Source organism: Danio aesculapii, chromosome 12, assembly GCF_903798145.1.
Source record: "Danio aesculapii chromosome 12, fDanAes4.1, whole genome shotgun sequence".
Classification (NCBI taxonomy): domain Eukaryota; kingdom Metazoa; phylum Chordata; class Actinopteri; order Cypriniformes; family Danionidae; genus Danio; species Danio aesculapii.
The window spans coordinates 31,727,686-31,749,069 of NC_079446.1; the positions used below are offsets into that span (position 1 = coordinate 31,727,686).

The 21,384-nt window shown below is 35.9% G+C and overlaps 1 protein-coding gene across 6 annotated transcripts in view; it reads left to right on the forward strand.

The window, feature by feature from the left end:
• ablim1b (actin binding LIM protein 1b) overlaps positions 1-21,384 on the forward strand; it is a 153,233-nt gene that overhangs the window by 80,190 nt on the left and 51,659 nt on the right. For all 6 annotated transcript variants that reach the window (XM_056470215.1, XM_056470216.1, XM_056470220.1 and 3 more), the window contains exons 3-6: positions 8,797-8,980; positions 10,512-10,621; positions 20,644-20,770; positions 20,936-21,029. In XM_056470215.1, coding sequence (XP_056326190.1) covers positions 8,797-8,980; positions 10,512-10,621; positions 20,644-20,770; positions 20,936-21,029 — 515 coding nt within the window. The remainder of the gene's footprint in view (positions 1-8,796; positions 8,981-10,511; positions 10,622-20,643; positions 20,771-20,935; positions 21,030-21,384) is intronic.

A 21,384-nucleotide genomic window follows, 5' to 3' on the forward strand; every position in this document is an offset into this window, starting at 1 on the left:
TTGATTGATTCATTGGGAAGATGCTCATACACCATGCATTATTAGTCAATAAAATTATCGAAACTATTTTTTAGAAAATTTTCGAGCAAGATGCTAACGATCTAATCTAATTCAATGATGTATGCTATACTAAGCTAAAAGTTCTTTCGCCAATGGATTCAAAAAGTGATCAAACTGTTTAAGGAGACTTAAGTAATCTTAACCTTTTAGCAGGCTACTGGAGATCTCTGGTCTTTCAGATCATTTTGCGAATCTGCTTAAATGATTCATTGGGAAGATGCTCATACATCATGCTTTATTAATCAAGAAAATTGTAACTATTTTTTGAAATTTGATGCTAATGTTCTAATTTGATTACCCATAAATCATTCTCCTAAAATCATTCCACATAACCCCGCAGATTTTTTACAAAATTCTCCACAGAAATAGCAAAAAATGTCCGCAGATTCTGTCTGGCACTAATTATAATACAAACTCATTCATTCAATAACTTTTCTTCGGCTTAGTCCCTTTATTCATTAGGGGTTGCCACAACAGAATGAACCGCCAACTTATCCAGCATATGTTTTTATACAGTGGATGCCCTTCTTGCTGCAACCCAGTACTGGGAATATAATATAAACTCAACATTGCAAATATCCTGCGATGTGACTATTGCGAATGATTACATTGCAATATCGATGCTAAAACGATATATTGTGCAGCCCTAGACTGTTCTGTGAACCAGATCAACCGATTCATTGAAATGATGCTCATTAATCATTTTAGTTTAATGAATGTAATTGTTGACTGAACTCTTATTTAAAATCTCTCCCACATATTCTGCCAGAGATCTCCAGTAATGAGGCCGGACAGGCCTGGCATACAATATGGTAGCCTTTCTCTGTCATGACAACAATGTTGGTAGTTTTACGTGGATAATAAATGGTCACATGCTCAGTGCCAAGAGGCCCCTGATGCCAGCCGGGGTTCGTGTTTGGAAATCATTTTATCTGCTCCATTGGCTGATCTCAAAGTGTAGAAAAATGAAGCATAAAACCACACAGTTAAAAGATAGTAGCTGAGAAGTGATTATATGTGTGTCTATACTGTAAATCCCACTGCTGTTTGAGAGAAATGCCTTAGTTTATGCAGTAGAAGCAGAGAGAAACCCATGCTTAAAGTGTGCTATCCACTAAAGTGCAGCATGCTGGGAAACTCATTAAAATATTGATGAAGTCTGTGAAAGCTTGTTTGATGTCTGCACATACTGTATGGGAAACCCAAGGCTCACTGCGCTCTACACAGATTGCAGCTTGGCTTTGTTTTGGAGGCACTTTGTGTCATAGTATCTGAACTGAATCTGAACTTACATGAAGTAGAACCTGAAATGAACAAGTCATGTTTTAACTGAATCAAATGGAAGTCTTTCCATTAGTTCATGTGAGTCTATTTTCCACTCGGACAGAGATGGGTTTTGGCTGGATGTTTGTTGTGGGAGGAGTTACAGGCTGTTCTGTTGAGCAGGGATCTGACTGACAAGAGTGTCATTACATTTGCGTCATTGTTCATGGCTTACACACACTCAAACGCACAGCTGAATTCCTAGTAGGGGTGTAACGGATCACGGTTGATCCATGATTCGTACGGATCACAACCCACGGTTCAGAACACATGTGACCCAAGGATTAATAAATTTTTTTACTGGTAGATTAATCCTGAATTTGTAACGATCGCAGAGAGATCGCCTCTCACATCATTCAAATCACATGTATGAAAGCATTTAGGCTTTCCTGTAAAATATAATGATGACAGAAGAAGTTGTGGTAGGTTATTCGGGCTGTGGTGTTTTCTGTCATTTGTTTAGCCTGCATTAATGCATTCAGTGTAAGCTGCACAATTAATCATTAAAAGATCAGGATTTGAACAACCATGCAACATAAATTATAAATGATGGTGATTTGCATATATTTATCAATCCTTGGAATCACTGCATTTAAAGAAGAAAATGCAAAAATCAAGAAAGCGATTCAGTCTTTAGTCTTTTGAGTTAGTTATGAAGTTACAAACAGTCAAATAACACAGAAAAACTGGGATAACAGTTCAGTTTAGATCAAACCACTGATGTTTATGATAAAGATTAAAAGCACTGTCATATGCATTTAACGACGTTTAAAAATGAAAGTTTATATCATGAAAGAAATTACATTATTTAACCAATAGGTGGCGTCAAATATGCCATTGAATAAGTCTTCAAAAATGATCATCTAGCAATGAAACATGAAGTTTTATGAGTGAATAACTGAATCATTTATTAAAAATAAAACCTAAAATAAATATGAGTTGTACAAATTATAATGTTAGATTTATACATTTAGCATTATTAGCAACAGTAGTGAATCAGTAACAGGGAATTTTTCACAGTACTGAATATTTTACAATTTATTTTTATTCAGTTGATTATTTCTTCATTTTATTTTTTATAAAATTACAGGTTCTAAGTTTTGTTTGTTAAAACCAAAAGTGTCTTGCAGTACTGTTTTTGTAATAAATGGAAAGAAAATTGCATTACTCCTTCTTTTTGGCTGATCCAAAAAATGGTCCGATCCGTGACTAAAAAAACATGTGAGATTTTTGATCCATTACACCACTAATTCTGTCATTCCAGCCTCTGTATTTATGCTTCTCTTTTGATGAAAGGAAAACATCATATATACAGTTGAAGTTAGAATTTTTAGTGCTCCTAAATTATTAGCCCCCTGTTTATTTTTTCCCCAATTTCTGTTTAACGGAGAGAAGATTTTTTTCAACATATTTGTAAACATAATAGTTTTAATAACTCATTTCTAAAAACTGATTTATTTTATCTTTGCCATGATGACAGTAAATAATATTTTACTACATATTTTTCAAGACACTTCTATAATGATGCTTTGTTCTTTAGACAATCGAAAAAAATATAGCTTAAAGGGGCTAAACATTTTGACCTTAAAATGGCTTAAAAAAATTAAAAACTGCTTTTATTCTAGCTGAAATAAATAAGACTTTCTCCAGAAAAAAAAATATTATCAGACATACTGTGAAAATTTCCTTGCTTTGTTAAACATCATTTGTGAAATATTTAAAAAAGAAAAAAAATTAAAGGGGGGTTAATAATTCTGACTTCAACTGTATATACTGCATTCATATACAGTATGAATCTGGATAGTAATGAGAGAATGGCAGTTGTGTACTATAGTGGACTGTGTTTATAAGATGTGCACGGATCAACATTAATGGCTATGACATTTTCTAAACTGGCATTCTGGCATTCTGTACCCTGTCAGTGAAGGTTATCCAAATGCCAGACACAAGTGAGGGCATTGGCTGCGACACTTGCACAACTCTCTCTCTCTCTCTGCTAATCACTACTGTCGCCACTGCCACCTGCTTGTCACATTTGTCTGTCTAAATGGACCTAATCTTCCAGAACCAGAAGACAGATTCAATGAAGCAAAAGATATGATAACAGCTGAGGAGATGGGAGTACAAATAACAGTCAGGATTTGTGTTGAAAGAATTACATGAAAGACATTTAAACAAAATGCTTACTGCAAATGGTTTATTTATTTGGCAATGAAATTCCTGAGCTGTTACTGATCAAGCTGTACTTGCTCCACCTTTACTCACTAGAGATGTAGATATATTACTACTACTTTGTGTTAAATTGTTTGGTATCCATGTCGATTACATAATTATGGTTCTTATAGTCATGCTTAAAGGAACACTCCACATTTTTGGAAATATACTAATTCAATAACTACCTTGCAGTTTAACTTTTGAGTTTTACCATTTTTATATCCATTCAGCCAATCTCTGTCTGCCGGAAGCACTTTTAGCTTAGCTTAGCATAAAACATTGAATCAGATTAGACCATTAGCATCTCTTTTAAAATCAAAAATCTTTTCTTTTTTCTAAGCTGATATGGCTAGAAAATATGCATTCTGGCATAATAATCAAGGAACTTTACTGCTGTAAAATAGCTGCAGCAGGTGGAATGATATCACGCATCAAACTTAATACATGCAGTAATGTAACTTCAGAATAGTCAAGATTTAAATAAGAAAATTATTGAAACTATTTAAAAAAAAATTTAGATGCTAATGGTCTAATCAGATTCAATGATGTATGCTAAGCTAAACTAAAAGTGCTTCCACTAATGGATTAAAAATGGTAACTGTGTAACTCGAGGAGGCTTAAAGGGCACCTAGGATTAAAATCAATTTTTGTAAGCTTTTTGGACAAAACTGTGTGCATGTATAGTGTGTCCACAGTCATATTGGGGTGATATAAAGACAGTAACTCTATTTTCTTTATTTCCTGACGTTAAAATAGGATCCAAATTGCCCCCATTTAGAGGCCCACCGCAACGTGAAGGAGTGCGGTTTTCTTGTCCACTGAATTGATTGACAGCTGCGTATTAACATGTCTCCATAGTAATGCGTATAATCATATTCACAAGACAGGATGTGAAAATTACAAAGCTAAACGTGTGCGCGCGCGCGTGTGCGTGTGCGTAACTCATAATTGCAGAAAGGCTTGAATTAACTTCACAACAAATACATCAAATAACCATTGTGAAAGTTCTTACTGTAGTGAGGCAGATCTGCTTCATTCTTGTCTGTCACTGTGCCGTTTCTCTACATGAATGCTACATGCATCAGAGCAATACAGAGAGGTCTCTATGGCTCTGAAACGCACATGGTAACGGTTGGCGGAGAGAATCAGCTCATTTGCATTACAGACACAGGCAACAAAACAGCTACAATGTTCTAACAGATCAAATTTCCCAGATCCAGAAAGGTAAAATAAATAATCTGATGGGTATTTTAAGCTGAAACTTTTCAGACACATTCGGGAGACACAAAAGACCTATCTTATAGGTGTCCTTTAAATAAATTTGGCTATTTACAAAAAAAAGTGGAGTATTCCTTTAAAATCCATAAAAATCGGAGTCCTTTTGTCATAGTATGATTCAAAAAGGTGCTTCCTCTTCACAAACAGTAATTTGTGAAAGAGTTGCAGAGGTTTCATAAGCTGATGAAAACAATAATTCTTTAAATTATTAAGTAGGAAGCAGAGCAGGGCCAAGATCTAACCAGCGAGGCTGGTGAACTAAATATTTATGAGAGACATCTGTGTGACATACTGGTCTCCAGTCCTAAGGAGGAGCTCTGGAAAGATATAATGTGAAAAAGAAGGTGAGGGAAGAACACGCCTGGAATATTTGATCATACATGAGGGGCTGCTGCTTAGTTTATACTTAAAATTTTTTGTTAGTTCATTGCTAAGGGGATTAATACACTCAACATTGCACACTGTAGCTTTGAGGGACAGCTGCTATCAGAGTGCCAGAGAAAATGTTGCCATTTGCAGACACCAGGGGTCTGTTCTTTGTAGGTGGATTACTCAGTTATCTGGATCTGGTTATTGACAATTTGACAGGATCATTTCGTTCTTCAAAATTCATCCGAGAGTTGTTGCAATAGCAATAGTTCTGGTAGCTCAAACTTGCTTGGGAGCAGGCTCATTCATATAAACAGGATTAGATCAGGTCAGTTTAAGCTAAGATAATTCTGAAAGTATGTAACGAATGCTGATATTTTCTTACAGTAGTAGTTTTATACACTTGGGAAAGTAGTAACTATATAAAGTTAAAATATATATTATATAAAATCTGCACTCAGAAATAAAAGTACAAAGCCTGTCATCTGGTGATTCAAAATGAAAATTTATTGATATGAACTTTTTAGATACAAATGTGTACAATCGCTTTAGTACAATTTGTGTATGATAGCAGATTTTTTAAAGGAATTTTTTAAAGGAATAATACATTTATGCAGTCAAGCAATTTGTTTTGACAGTTAATATGACGGTGATTTGATGCTTCACAAAAGTTGCAGACACCTTTACCAATATCAAAATGCTTTTGTGATGCTAAATGAATTTAAACATCCAGTTATTTTTTACACCAATTAGCAAACCGGCTACTATATATGACTACTAAAGAAAATCCGCTCTAACTGTAAAACTAAATAAATTGCTAAATACTCTTGACACATGAAAGTGTAAAGCCTGCAGCCCACAGAAGGTGGAAAGTTATTGCGTATCATATTTAACAAACCGTTTACTGTGAATTTTATGTAATTTTGCTGACATGGATAACTGAATATTAATCAGATGATGTCATTACGTGCTGTGCCATCAGCCAATTGTTGCATTGCTGATTATGATTTCGAGGATCGATAGATCTATTCCACAAAACACATGCAGTGATCTCAGATCAGTTTATCCAGACATTTTAATCTGATTCGTGAACTTGTTTGAAGAACTAAATTAGCCAGAGATCAGTTATCAAGATTAAAAGATCCAGGATCTGCCAAATCATCTTAGATTATTTAAGCGAGGTATGAAGAAGCCTGAGAGACCCCAGAGCCTGCATCTAACCTCTGTGATAGGGTGAGGAAGGTGCATTGGGAACAGTGCATTGCTGCCAGACAGTGACGAGGAGGAGATGTCAGGGGACAGAGGGATTACAGGGATTAGAGGGATACCCTAGGTGGCCACAACACCTTGCATTAGGGATTGACGAGTTGAGAGAAAGGATGGATGAGAAGCAACAGGCAAGACTGGGAACGGAAAAAAGGATAATCTCAGAGAACTCCCATGTGTTACCTGGCAGTGGATGATCCTTGGTGGATGGCCTTGTACTTCCGTGGAGCCATGGAGGAGCCATCCCAGCCATCAGGGAACAAGGGGAGGGCAAGACCGTCTACCATGGGATCATTAGATGCTACATAACTCCACTCTGTCACAGCCTGGGAGAAGCTTCGCACTGTAGAAATAGATGAGGTGCGAGAAAGATGGATAAAGAGCAACTGAGGCAAGAGGGGGGACAGAGGGGATAAACATTACCAGCTGGAAGAACTCCTTCACAGTGCCTGGCAGCCACCCTAGATGCCGCCCAGTAGATGGCCTTGTACTCCCCATCCCCTAAGGGCCACTAGCATCTCCTCTTTGTCACCATCTGGCATTGAGGCTGTGTTCCTGTGGCACCTGCTTCTCCTAAAATAGATGCACCCCAAAAGTTGGCGATGATGGCACCTTCTTTGGGCCCCCTGGTTGCAGCTGCCTCTCTAAGGGGCCATTTACACAACATTGTTTTCAGCCAAAAACAGGAAACTATGTGTTTGCCTGGTTGTTTACGCAACAACAGCATTTTTGTAACTGAAAGTGCATAAATTGAAAAATAGGTTTCAAAAATGGGATTCAAAAATTTCAAAATGGAGTTAACTTGATGATAAAGGTTCAGCAGCGGAATCACGCCTCACTTTATCTCCTTAACCAATCAAAATTTATTTAAGGCAGACAAATAACACATTTGGTCATCCTTTAACAACAAAAACAAGGTTGGAGTAATGTGAGGACGCCTGGACAACAAAGTTGAGGATCAAATAGATCCTATATAGTTTATAAAGAGAATGGTCTTGCAATCAAAGGTTGAAACAGAAAGAAACAGGTGTATACAGATAAAACATGGTAAGGCTATTATTTGCTTTAATTGTCATATGATTACTAACTTCAATATGCTAAAAACAATTTGACGGAATTTTTGTTTCCCTATTTTTACAGGAATGATCTGTAAATATTAAAATTGTAAATATGTAAAATTATGTCTAAAATACAGAAAATGTCCTTTTAAAATCAGAAAAATTACATAATACCAAAATACAAGCAATAACCATAAATGTAATTACAGAAAGATATCTGTAAAACAACAGGTATTTCACTGTATAATAAAAAAAAGGACAATTCTGTAAAAAAAAACAAAAAACACAGACAATTATCTGTAAATTAACATTTATTTTTTACAGTTTATGTTCCAGGCCTGAACCTCTCTTGTCCTTATATCCTCCTGAAGCTCTCCCATGGGACTGAAGACTAGTGTGCTAATCAAACTATTTAAATAGTTTAGAGTGAAATGGTTTTCAAACAAAAAGGATGGGACTTTATTGTATAAATCGGGAACTGATTCTTGTCTGACTTGTCATCAGACAAGAGATTTTGTGTGGTTATTTTGAATAAAGATTGTTATTACACATTAAGGCATGGTGATCAAACTGGAGTGAAAGTTTTAAAGTGGTTTGCATGCTGTTTCTTTTTTCATTTGCCGGGAATTTCCCATGGAATATAAACGGTATTAAAAAAGTAAAAAACTGTGCCCGCTAATATTTTACTGGTTGGAATGTGGACAGAGAAAAACAGATAGAGAGCAAGAAGGACAGAGAGGAAGTGATAGAAAAGGGGGCTTGTTGAGAAGGGGTATCATGTGACACTAAACAAGCTGTTAAATATCAGTCTCGGCCTGCCAAGGAGCTTTCAGACGGATCTGGCATGTGTGACGGCAGGATTACACACACATACACACACACACACGCTTGCCAATGGGACACAGACCTAACACACCTATTCATGCGGACCTATATAAAGTGTCTGAACTTGTGCCAGAGTCTTGAAAGCTCAGAAAATCTTCAGTGAACCAAACTCTTTCTTGATACGCTTTTGTCCTCAGACACACAGGCCAAAATAAGCAGAAGCTCCATGACCTTGCTTTTGCTGGCAGGCAAACTGTGCAAATTATTGTGCAAAAGTAATGCAGTAGTGTAACTTAACTACTGAGCTGTTTAACCACTTAACTAGAGCCAAACTTACTTTCAAAGAATGTGGTGTCTGTTCAGATTGTCCTAATTTCTTGTCTGTTGTTGTGTTTATGTTTAGTGTGCGGTTGTGACCTGGCCCAAGGTGGTTTCTTCATGAAGAATGGAGAGTATTTATGCACGTTGGACTACCAGAGGCTTCATGGCACTCGCTGTAACGGCTGTGGAGACTTTGTTGAAGGAGAGGTGGTCACTGCTCTTGGGAAGACCTACCACCCTACATGTTTCGTCTGTACTGTTTGCAAGTAAGAGTTACACAAAAGCAGGCCAACTACAGTACATTCAAATGTGTAACACGCAGTGCATCCGGAAAGTATTCACAGCATTTCATTTTTTACCATTTTTTTATGTTACAGCCTATTTTAATACGGATTAAATTAAATTATTTCCTTAAAATTATACACACAATACCCCTTAATGACAATGTGAAAAAAGATTGTTTGAAATTGTTGCAAATTGATTAAAAATAAAAAACCTGAAAAATCACATGTACATAAGCAGTCACAGCCTCTGCTCAATACTTTGCCCAAAGTCTTTTTGAATGTGATGCCACAAGCTTGGCACACGTCTTTGGGAATTTTTGCCCATTCCTCTTTGCAGTACCTCTCAAGCTCTATCAGTTTGAATGGGAAGTGACAGTGTACAGCCTTTTTCAGACCTTTCCAGAGATGTTCAATAGGATTTAGGTCTGGGCTCTGGCTGGGCCACTCAAGCACATTCACCGAGTTGTTGTGAAGCCACTCCATTGATATTTTGGCGATGTGCTTTGGGTCATTGTCCTGCCGGAAGATGAACCGTCACTGGAGAACAGCACAGAAGAATGCTGGCGCTCCATCGCGTGACCATAGGGTTATTGATCACCTCCCTGACTAAGACCTTTCTCCCCCGATCACTCAGCTTAGATGGCCGGCCAGCTCTACGAAGAGTCCTGGTGGTTCCTAACATCTTCCACTTACGGATGATGGAGGCCATTGTGCTCACTGGAACTTTCAGAGCAGCAGAAATTTTTCTGTGACCTTCCCAATCCTGTCTCGGATGTCTACAGACAATTCCTTTGTCTTCATGCTTGGTTTGTGCTTTGACATGCACTCTCAACCCTAAGACCTTATATAGACAGGTGTAGGCCTTTTCAAATCATGTCCAATCAACTTAATTTACCACAGGTGAACTTCAATTAAGCTGCTGAAACATCTCAAGAATGATCAGTGGAAACAGAATGTACCTGAGCTCAATTTAAAGCTTCACGGCAAAGGCTGTAAATACTTATGTACATGTGATTTTTCATGTTTTTTTTTATTTTAAATAAATTTGCAACAATTTAAAAATATATATATATATTTTTTTTACATTCATTATGGAGTATTGTGTGTAGAATTGAGGAAATAAATGAATTTGCTTTTTTTTTTTATTTGCCTGGAATTGCCCATGGGATCTAATTGTTAATAAATAAAGTGAAAAACGGTGCCCGCCAATATTTTACTGGCTGGAATGTGGTAGGATAGACAGGGAAAACAGATAGAGAGCAAGAAGGACAGATAGGAATTGATAGAAAAGGGGGCTTGTTGAGAAGGGGGTATCATGTGACTCTAAACAAGCTGTTTATTTTTTCATAGAATTTTGATCAGATAATATTTGTATCTGTCACTTGTGATCTATTTAATGCTTCCTTGTTGAATGTAAATATTAATTTCTCTCAAATGTAATTTTAATGACTCAAAACTTTTGATATGCCAGTGTATATGACTAAACGCCTCTGCATCTTTCTTCTTTTGCCAGACGGCCGTTTCCCGCTGGTGATCGAGTCACGTTTAATGGAAAAGACTGTCTTTGCCAGCGCTGTGTCCAGCCAACTTCGCCAACTCCCAAAGACATCAGCGCCTCTAGTAGTGAGTTCACATTCACACAAACACACGTCTTAGTTGCTTATTGGTTATGTTTTAGTGTCCTGCTCAGATTTCAGCTTGCCACCATCATCCCCCTTTAATAGATGTGTTACATTGTGAATTGAATGCATGTGGTGACAGGTCTTATCTCGCTCAAGACTCAAGGTCATTGCTAGTTTGAAACTCACTGTCTCTCCATCTCATTAGAAACTTTATGACACTTTTTAGGACATTAGTTGCCTTTGGGAAATCTGATGTCTGGAGTTGTCGTTTTTTACTTAATATCGCAATGTAAATAAGTAATAGATTTTTTTTATGTTGTGTAACATTCATCAAAAAGGATGTTTTTTTTGTTCTGTCTGTCGGTTATCACAGACATCCAGTTTAGCAAACCCCCCTGAAGTGTTTAAACTCTTTTGTGCCATATGCATATGTTCAGCTAATAAGGTAAACCTGGCATCAACTATAATTCTGAGATAATGTATGTTTGATGCTTCATTGTGTGACACCACACAATCTCAGTGGCATTGTTTAAATATATTTCTCTCACAACATTTATACCCATCCAGAGTTGCATTCATTTTTTTACAAAGATCTTTTATTGACAATGGAAGAGTTGGACCACTGTGCAAGTCTTATCCATGCAGCACATCCCAAAGATTCTTAATATGGTTTGGGTCTGGACTCTGTGGTGGCCAATCCATGTGTAAGAATGATGTCTCATGCTCCCTGAACCACTCTTTCATAATTTGAACCCAATGAATCCTTCCCTCATTCATTACCTGTGCCATCAGGTCATTCATTACCTGTGAATCCATCCCGTCATTCATTACCTGTGCCATCAGGGAAGAAAAAAATCCCATTGACAGAATAATCTGGTCATTCATTATGTTCAGGTAGTCAGCTGACTATTCTTTAGGCAAATAACATTGCTGAACCTAGATCTGTTCCACTGCAGCATCCCCGATCACAGCACTAGTTATACTATGCTAGGCACTAGGCATGATGGGTACACACCTGTATCTTCATGCCCCTCTTTTCCTACACTGATCCGCCCATCACTCCGGAACAGGGTTAATATGGACACCTCAGACCACATGGCTTTCTTTCATCGCTCCAGAGTCCTATTTTATATTCCCTAGCAAATTTAGCACGTTTTTTTCTGATTACCCTCGTCGACTAGGCTATACAGCTGTTTAGTCCAATAACTTGAGTTCCCTTCACAGTATGTGTGTGGAATTGCTCTTATTTGTATTATTAAACAAAGCCAACAAAGATCTATTGTTGTTGTTTTACATAGTTTGTTTGATTTAACCTGGAATTTAAGTTATCGCTTTACTCAAAGATAATGGTTCCTCACTATCCTTCCAGTTTTTAAAAATGCATTGGACAGTTCTTTACACTATTTTAGCAGTTTCACCAATCTCCTTAGATGTTTTCTTTGCTTGATGCATACTGTACCAATAATTTGATCCTTCTGAAAACCTTTGACCCTATGGTGGTTTAAGAAATGAGATGCTACTATCTGCATCAGTTAAGCTTGCAGAAACATCCATACTCATCCATAATCATCCATGCAGTAATTATACAATGGGTGGTTCTTACTTATTTTTGCTTAGTTAAATCCAGGTGGTGACTTTTTTTGTGTACGGGGAGTATAGGTAACTTTTTACAATAAGGTTGTATTAGTTTATGTTTAATGCATAACATGAGCAAACAAAAACAATACATTTGTTTACAGTATTTGTTCATGTTAGTTAATGAAAATAGTTGTTCCTCGTTAATTCATATTAACATATTAATGGTGCATTCAGGGGTTCCCAAACTTTTGAGGCCGCCACCCCCAAAATAACAATTACAGTGGCTCCCACTATCCTCGGAGGTGGTTATAAACATACAAAAAGACAAACGTTGCACACACACCAATAGGTATATATAAACACATGCATAATGACATCACAAAAAAAGTGCAACAGTCTAACAATCATACATTGCATCCGGAAAGTATTCAAATACTTCACTTTTTCCACATTGTTTTATGTTACAGCCTTATTCCAAAATGGATTAAATTCATTTATTTCCTCAAAATTCTGCACACAATACCCCATAATGACAATGTGAAAAAAGTTTTTTGAAATTTGAAAGTCTGAGGTCAAGAGCACTCTGAAGCAGGTTTTCATTCAGGATGTCTCTGTACATTGCTGCATTCATCTTTCCCCATAACAACAATGTAAAAATGACATTGCTGCATTCATGCATTTTTGTGTAGAATTTTGAGGAAATAAATGAATTTAATCCAATTTGGAGTAAGGCTGTAACAAAAAAATGTAGAAAAAGTGAAGCGCTGTGAATCCTTTCTGGATACACTGTTTTGTTTTTGTCAGCATTTTTTATTCATTTGTTTAATTTAATATTAACCTTATCTAATGAGGCTGGTGGGCACACCACAAGTCTATTCTTGGTTTATTTTTGGATTCATCCTCTATGTTCAGTAGTGTATGATTTTTTTTAATCTTTTAAAAGAATGTTTATTTTTAATGTATGTGAGTGCTGAAAAGTTGTTAAAGTTTACCACGGTGCAGCAAAATCAATCTGCTGCAACTGACGCTATTAATATTAAATGTTACAATTTATATTATTAATATAATGTAAACACCCCAGGGCTCGCAACCCAAAGGAAAAAGAAAACTGAAAGGCCAATGTTGTTTTTTTAATGTAACTTGTAAATACTATTTTTACCTTCTGTGGGTTATGAATAAAATATGGTAATTCTAATAGTTTAATCTAATATATTTGATTTTGGAAATCACCAAGTGACCCCCCACATTATCCCACGACCCCCATTTTAGGAACCACTGCGTTAACTAATAGTTTGAATTTTAGTTATTCGTTAGTAAATGTTGATCTATAATTAATTAATGATGTAATAAGTGTTTGAGTACGCCTTTTTCTGCAAGCATGTAAACAAATGAGAAAATCTGAATTTGCTACCCTAGTGATGTAGGTTGGGGTCTTTTTATGTATCACCAACCCTTAATCTGCATGTTTACCCCCACGGCTGACTACTTCACAAACAAGGTTAGTTCAACGTCATTTCTGAAGGATGGGTCAATACCATTGCACATTTTTAGAATGTTTCCAAATGTCCTTTCTTAATTTGCAAGAAGTGTTCATAATTAATGTTAGTAAATACACCGACTAACATTAACTAATGAAACCTTATCGTAAAGTGTGACAGCAGTGTATATTGTAGTGAAACTGTATAGATACTCCTTGGTAGCCAACAATGTAGCGCCAGTATAAAATTGAGTGCATTTCAAATAGTCTACTAATACCAGTCAGAATATACTGTATATGCTGTACATTAACAATATAGGAATGCTTTGGCAGTCATCCATAACACCATGATAGCTTTTAAGCTGTAAATATTTATTCTGAAATATCGCTTTAATAAGCTTCCAAGCTCCCTTTCAGACTCCTCTAGGGTTACTTGAGTTGACAGGATACTTAGAGCAATTCCTGTGCTGTCAACCAGGGAAAAGCTGATCTCCTTATAAATGTTTCTCTCTTTGATTCCTCCCTCTCTTTTATCCCACTTTGAGGAAGTTTCTCCATCCTCCTCCGGTAGATTAGGGCTCCTCTTGGCGTAATTTAAGCTGCGGGGCCCCAAGAGTCAATGAAAAGCCCAGAGCGCTGCTACGTGTCCCGTTCTCTCACTGCTACACTCTCCACCCGTCCACTTTTTTTTCTGCATTCAAGACTGATAGATGCTGACAGGCCAGGACTCTGCATGTGTTGAATGTGCAGATTTCCTGAGGCACGGTGTTTCCTTGTTATAGTAAATGGCTGTACTCATTAGAATCAAATTGTCATAATGCGGGGAATCGTTGTTGTTACATAACGACATCAGGTGATGGACAATTACAGGAGCAATTTAGCAATGAATAGCTGCTGTGTTGCAGAGTGGAGAATTAATGTAATTGTTAGCATTGCGTCATGGGATTGGGCTGATTGAGAAAACACTGCGCATCAGTGTCCATGCATCAGTGCAGTTTGGAGTTGGATTATCGTGGGAAGAAAGGAGCATTATTTATTATTCAGTAAAATATATTAAATATATATTTAGGATTAAGGAATAAAACAGTACAGAAGTAATCTATTTAAAACAATATAACATATTAAAATTTGCATTAAAATGTTCTCAATTGTCATAAACTCATTTAAAATAATTTTCTAGTTGAATTAAGCTTTTAATAAAGTATTAAAATGCTAAATAATGACATAGCGATGTAAAAAAAATTAAAAATAAGCACGCAAAATGAAATACTGGCCAATTTTATGTCGTGCATAATGGTTAAATCACCTTTTTAGTGTTAGTAATGCATTGTGTTTGATTTATTCACATATGGCCATGAACTTCCTCTCTCTGTCTTTCTCAGATATCTTTCCCTCTTCCTGCATCCGCACACACAGGAACTTAAAGAGCGCTGCTGAATATCTCTTTGTGTCATGCTTGGCTGATTATTTGTCATTCACGAGCCCCGGGAAATGATTTGAAGCTGATGAAAGTCTTTAGTCCAGATAAATGACTTGTTTTTTGGAAGGTGCTGATTGTTAAAGGCATGATAATACAGCTTTTACTGCACAGCAGTCAGATAGTTTAGATAAACCTCATGACAGGTGGACTGAACACAGCTCACTTTGAAGCATGCCTTCAATTTCTCTCCACAAACACTCGCAGTGCAGGCATATCATTTAGAAGGAACAAATTATATAAATCTAACTTATTTCCATTTTTAAGTGCCATAATCAGCTCCTTGGTACATCTACCAACCCAGTAGCTTTGTTTGAGTAAGCCTTTTTCTGCAAGCATGTAAACAATTGAGCCACTCAGATTTTGCTCCCCTAGTCATGTAGATAGTGGTCTTTTTATATATTACCAACCCTTAATCTGCATGTTTACTCCCACGGCTGACTAATTCAGAAACAATAGTCAGTTCAGTGTCATTTCAGAAGGATGGGTCATTACCAATGTGTATATTGAGAATGTTTCCAAGTTTCTTTTCTTAATGTGCTTGTTAACACAATGTGGCTAATATTACCATTGACTTTTCAGAACTATGTTGTTAGATTCAACCAGAAAAGTCACCATCATTTAATAAACACACATTTATTAATCACTGTGTAGTGAGATGACAGATATTTTACATTTTCTCTCGAGACTGTGATGAGAATCGTACTAACAATGTAATGTTTATTTGCAAAGGCCAGCACATCTGAACAGAGCAGTATTAGCATGCTAGTCATTGAGGTTAATCAACTTTACTTCAGAACTATACATGAATAAATCCACTAAATGCTCAGAAATGTTCAAGTAATGTTTGGTAGTTTTTAACCTCTTCTTCCCATCATAATCGGACTCTGGATTGAACATGTAAGGGTGCACAAATTACTGTTAATTTCTGATATTGTTTCTGCATGAGATTTGCTTGTTTTGTTGTTTCTGGAGAGTCAGAATTAGTGTTGTCAAAACTATCGAGTTCTAGAGTGTACAAATTGTACACTGACGATCAGAGGGGTGAACTTTTTCAGTAATGTTACTATAGTTACAAAGCTTCAGTCATTTATGTGTTTGTTTAAATGACATCTAATTCATTATTAAAACCTATTTAAGCTGTCAGTGTTTTGGGGGATATTTAGTGTATTCTGACCTACAGTATCCTCTGATTAACTATTTCAGGTCCAACTATACAAACTATGTATCTAATGTTACTTTATTTTAGGTTATAAGTAGAAAAAAACACCTATTTTTTGAGAAAATGTTCTTGTGAACACTTACAACGTCTATCGGTGCTCTAGATCTGCCCATTTCAGACTGGTGAATGCATTTTTTTATGCATTCACAATGGTATGAACCATTAAGGGGTTGGTCAAATGTATGTTTACGGTATATTACCTATTATTTATAATTAATAACAATATTATTATAAAGTGAACTATTTCTCAGTGTTTAAGAGTTGATCCCCCATACATCTTGTTTTGACATGCTTCGGGGGATAAAGTATTAAATAGGGGGGTCAATCGCCCCCAAACCCCCCTGTAATTCTCACCCTAGAGAGAGAAATTTTTAAAATGTCAATTTTCTGCTAACATTTGAGCGCTGCTGAGCATGTATTCCGGAAGAGGGTAGAGCATTTACACACTATTCTGACTAGTGTTGCCAAAAGTATCGAGTTAATTCAGAAAATTTAAAAAATGTCAATTTTCTGCTAACATTTGAGCGCTGCTGAACAAGAGGGTGGTGCATTTACACACTATTCTGGCTAGTGTTGCCAAAAGTATCGAGTTAATTCAGAAAATTTTTTAATGTCAATTTGCTGCTAACATTTGAGCACTGCTAAACATGTATTCCATAAGAGGGCGAAGCCTTCACACTATTCTGACTAGTGTTGTCAAAAGTTCAGTTCAGTACTGACATTTTTTATATGCCTAATTCCTGCTAACATTTGATCGCGTTCTTAAACACAGCTAATTGGCCATTTGGTTCATGTGCTCAATGGTCAATAACAGTCATTTCTTTTAATCTTGAGAACACAGTGGCCAAATTAGTGTGTTTAAGAATGCAATAAAACGTTACTGGGAAATGGGCACTTTTAAAATATCAGTACAGATTGGTACCAAACATACCAATTTATTGGTACCTCAATACTTTTGACAACACTAGTCAGAATAGCTCCGTCCTCTTCTGGAAGGCAGCAGCTAATTTGCATTTAAAGGTACACGCAATAAATAAAATGTCAAAGTCTGCACACTTTCAAAAATCAAAAAAACACAAGCGAAGTAAATCTGTATGAGCGATTGACAGAAAAAAGGAGGGCAAATGTTCAATGTACTGTAAAACTAACAAATTAAAGAGCACACACTAAAACGCCATGTTTCTTCATGCACCTAAAAAGAAGGGAATTTGACAAGCTATATTAAATGATCTGTGGTGTATTTTGACCTGAAACTTTACATTCTGTGGTCACCAGAGCTTATGAGTTAAGTGGCATAATCAGTCCCTTTTAAATGATGCATTAGAGCAGTATTGTAGATGCAGTGCATTATAGACTGTCCTGACCGTCAATGGATGCCTTTTGTGCCTGAAGCAACATCAGCAGCGTCTGGGACGTCCCCGGCCCTACGCATCCCTCCCTGCTTTTTAAAAAAGCTTTTGGGATTTCAGCCAAGAAACATAAATAGAAGATGACAACCCAGAGCTATTTTTATCCCTCAACCTTATACACACGTTACGCATGTTTAAGCTAAATTCCCTCAAGTTCCTCCAGGATGAAGCACCATCTTGTGGAGGGAGGATGGTTTGGCTTTCGGGAATGATGCTGGAGACACTTGTTTAATGAGTCATGCAATATAATAAAGATTCACTATTGATCGCTGCATGAATTTTATGGACACGCTTTGCTTGAAAGCATTTTAGAGAGCCTGAAGAATCAGTGCGGTTATGTAGATCAACAGGCCTTGAAAACTAAGGAAAGCTTTCTTTGGTTAACACTGACATCTGGTGGAGAGAGTTGTTTTAAAAAATATTTGTAAAAACCGTACTGTACATTCTGCTATCAAAGATATTTTTGATCTTTATATTCCTAGATCATTCGATGTACTTTATCTAGGCGATATTCCTATTAAACTTGAAAAGGAGGATAGATATGTATTTAAGATTTTATTGGCAACAGGTAAAAATGCTATAAACCGGAAATGGTATAAAGAAGACTCACCATCTAAAGACGAATGGTTCAAAACAATAGCAGAAGTTGAGGAAATGGAAAACATGACACATGCACTTTGATTACAAAAAGAGATTTTTTTTAAAAGAAGTGGAGTAAATGGTTAGCTTTCGCCACAACGACAATATAATTATCCATAATTTAACATTTACATAATTCTAGAAGCTATGCGTCATTGAGAGAATATGTCTGGCAACCTTTTATCTTATTTCATACTTATTTTATTTTATTTTCTTGATGAGGCTAATTTAATATTTTTATGTATGTAGGTGTAAACGTGTGGAATGGATGTATTTGTGTGTATATGTAAATTATTTATGGTTTGTTTTGTTCCCATTGGTTATGTAAAAAAATGTGTCATTGGATTGCATTCAAATATGCAGTTTTGTCTACATTATTATTACGTTGTTAACAACTATCTGAAATAAAAAATATGAATATTAGATAAAAACATAAACTTGAAAAAATCTAGTGAAATTATAAAAGCTGTCTTGGCAAGTAACTATAATATATAAAAGAAAATGAAGTGCTAAAATGTGTCAAATAAACACTGAAACAAATAAAATGAGACACGGTGGCTCAGTGTCATTCTCAGTAAGAAAGTCGCTGGGTAGAGTCCCAGCTGGACCAGTTGACATCTCTATGTGGAGTGTGCATCTTCTCTCTGTGCGGCGTGGATTTCCCCCACAGTCCAAAGACATGCGGTACAGGTGAATTGGATGAACTAAATTGGCCGTAGAGTTTGCGTGTGTGATTGTAAGAGTGTATGGGTGTTTCCCAGTACTGGGTTGTAGCTGGAAGGGCATCCGCAGCATTAAAATATATTCTAGAATAGTGGGTGGTTCATTCCGCTGTGGCGACCCTAATAAATAAGGGTCTAAGGCAAAGGAAAATGATTGAATGAATGAATAAAATGAACAAATGCTGAATTAATAATGAAATGGGGGAAAAGGCTAATAATAATTGTGCATTAGGCATGGGACAATAACTGTGTTCAAGGTATACAGCGGTTTGGAAAAGTCAAGGTTTTAAAACCATTAGAATCTTCTGCTATACTGTTCCTAAGGTATGAGTAAGACTTTTTTATTTCCTTTTTTTTAGGACAGCAGTTTCTCCAGCAGAAAAGATCTCCACAGATTCCAGACTCCACCATTTTAAATTGTAAAAGAAAATTATAAAATCTGTGTTTTTGAAACAAAAGAAGACAGCAAAAGTCAAACATTAATTTGAATTATTAGTCTGACATGTTTACTATTCCAAAATATTTTAAATGTTTCCCAAAATAAAGTATATTGTGTTCAAAGGGGAAAAAGATTTTGTTTCTTACCCAGACATTTAAAAAGAAGATATTTTAGAGTGATAATGTCAATACCATGATACCATGAAACTGATATTTATATCCAAGGTTACCATCTTATACCAGCCCATGCATATTGTGCATGCGCATAAAATTAATACTTTTCAAACTTATTTTAAAAAAATAAAAGCTGAAAATATAATATAAAACTATTTTTAAAATATCAATATTCTATTACTGATACCAAAATAAAAACATGAAATATGAAATGTTTAATGCTGACTATTAATTAAAAGTCTAAAATGAAATGAAAATCTAATATATATATATATATCATATATAATATTTTAACACTACAATAGTAGTAATGATAGAAATAATATTAATAATAACATGTTTTATTGTCATTATTTTAATTTTTATAATTTAAAAAATAATTTTGTTATTATAATTAACAAGATTTAATTTGTATATTTATATTTTTTTGTAATTTCAAGTACAAAAAAAATCTATGATACTTGTGATTAGCAATTGCAAAAGACAAAAGGGTAATTACTAAAACATACAAGAAATGAAAATAATAAATTATTATTTCAGAATAGTTCAAAAGTAATAACAAAATCAGACTACAAATATAAATACACACTGTAATAAAATATAAAGAAAACATAAAATTAAAATCTATTTCAAAATATTAACCAATAATACAACAGTACACAATTAACACTAAAATAACACTATGAAAAGCAGCACAACAGTTGTTTAATGTAGACTAAGAGAAACAATTGTGAATCTAAGTTCATGAGTGGATAAACTTGATCCATTTGAAAATGTCTAATAGTTTTGTCCAGTTTTCCAGATTCTTCTCAGCATTTCAGAGTCAATAAGTGTCATTTTGAATCTGTTGTTCAGTAATATGTGTGTTTGTGTGTGTTGTGTTGCAGACTGTGCGGGATGTGGCAGGGATATAAAGAACGGTCAGGCTCTTCTGGCCTTGGACAGTCAGTGGCACCTCGGCTGCTTCAAGTGCAAAGCCTGTGGCAAAGTGCTGAGCGGGGAGTATATAAGCAAGTGAGCTATGCCTTCATTATTCTTTATCTCTCGCCATCTCTATAATTCCCCCTCTCTTATCTGTCCGCTTTTCTAATAGCATTCAATTTCTGCTCTTATCCCGGTTTCACTGAGGTGAAATAAAATAGAATAAAGCATAAATCTCTCTTGCCTCTCTCTTTTAAGGGATGGTTCTCCGTACTGCGAAAAAGACTACCAGATCCATTTCGGCGTGCAGTGTGAGGCCTGTCACCAGTTTATTACAGGGAAAGTGTTGGAGGTGAGTATTGAATATGTGTATTATTGATTAAGGCTCTTATCTTCTTCCAAAATACTACATGTAGGCAGAATTTTAAAGGTTTTTAAATGTGAGATAAGATGAGCAGCAATAGTATGATGCCATCCCAAATACTTTTTAGTACAGCTGGGTCAGATGGCATTTCTGTGTGGAGTTTGAATGTTCTCCCCTTGTTGGCATCAGTTTAGCTAATCTAAAGGAGATTTCAATCATTATTTATTATGAACTTTATTACTGTTTGTTTTATAACACTCTTCATGCCAGATAAATGAGATCTAGCCCCGGAGGCCAGATTCTGAGGACAATGTCTGTTTCTGAGTATCCAGACAACAAGCCA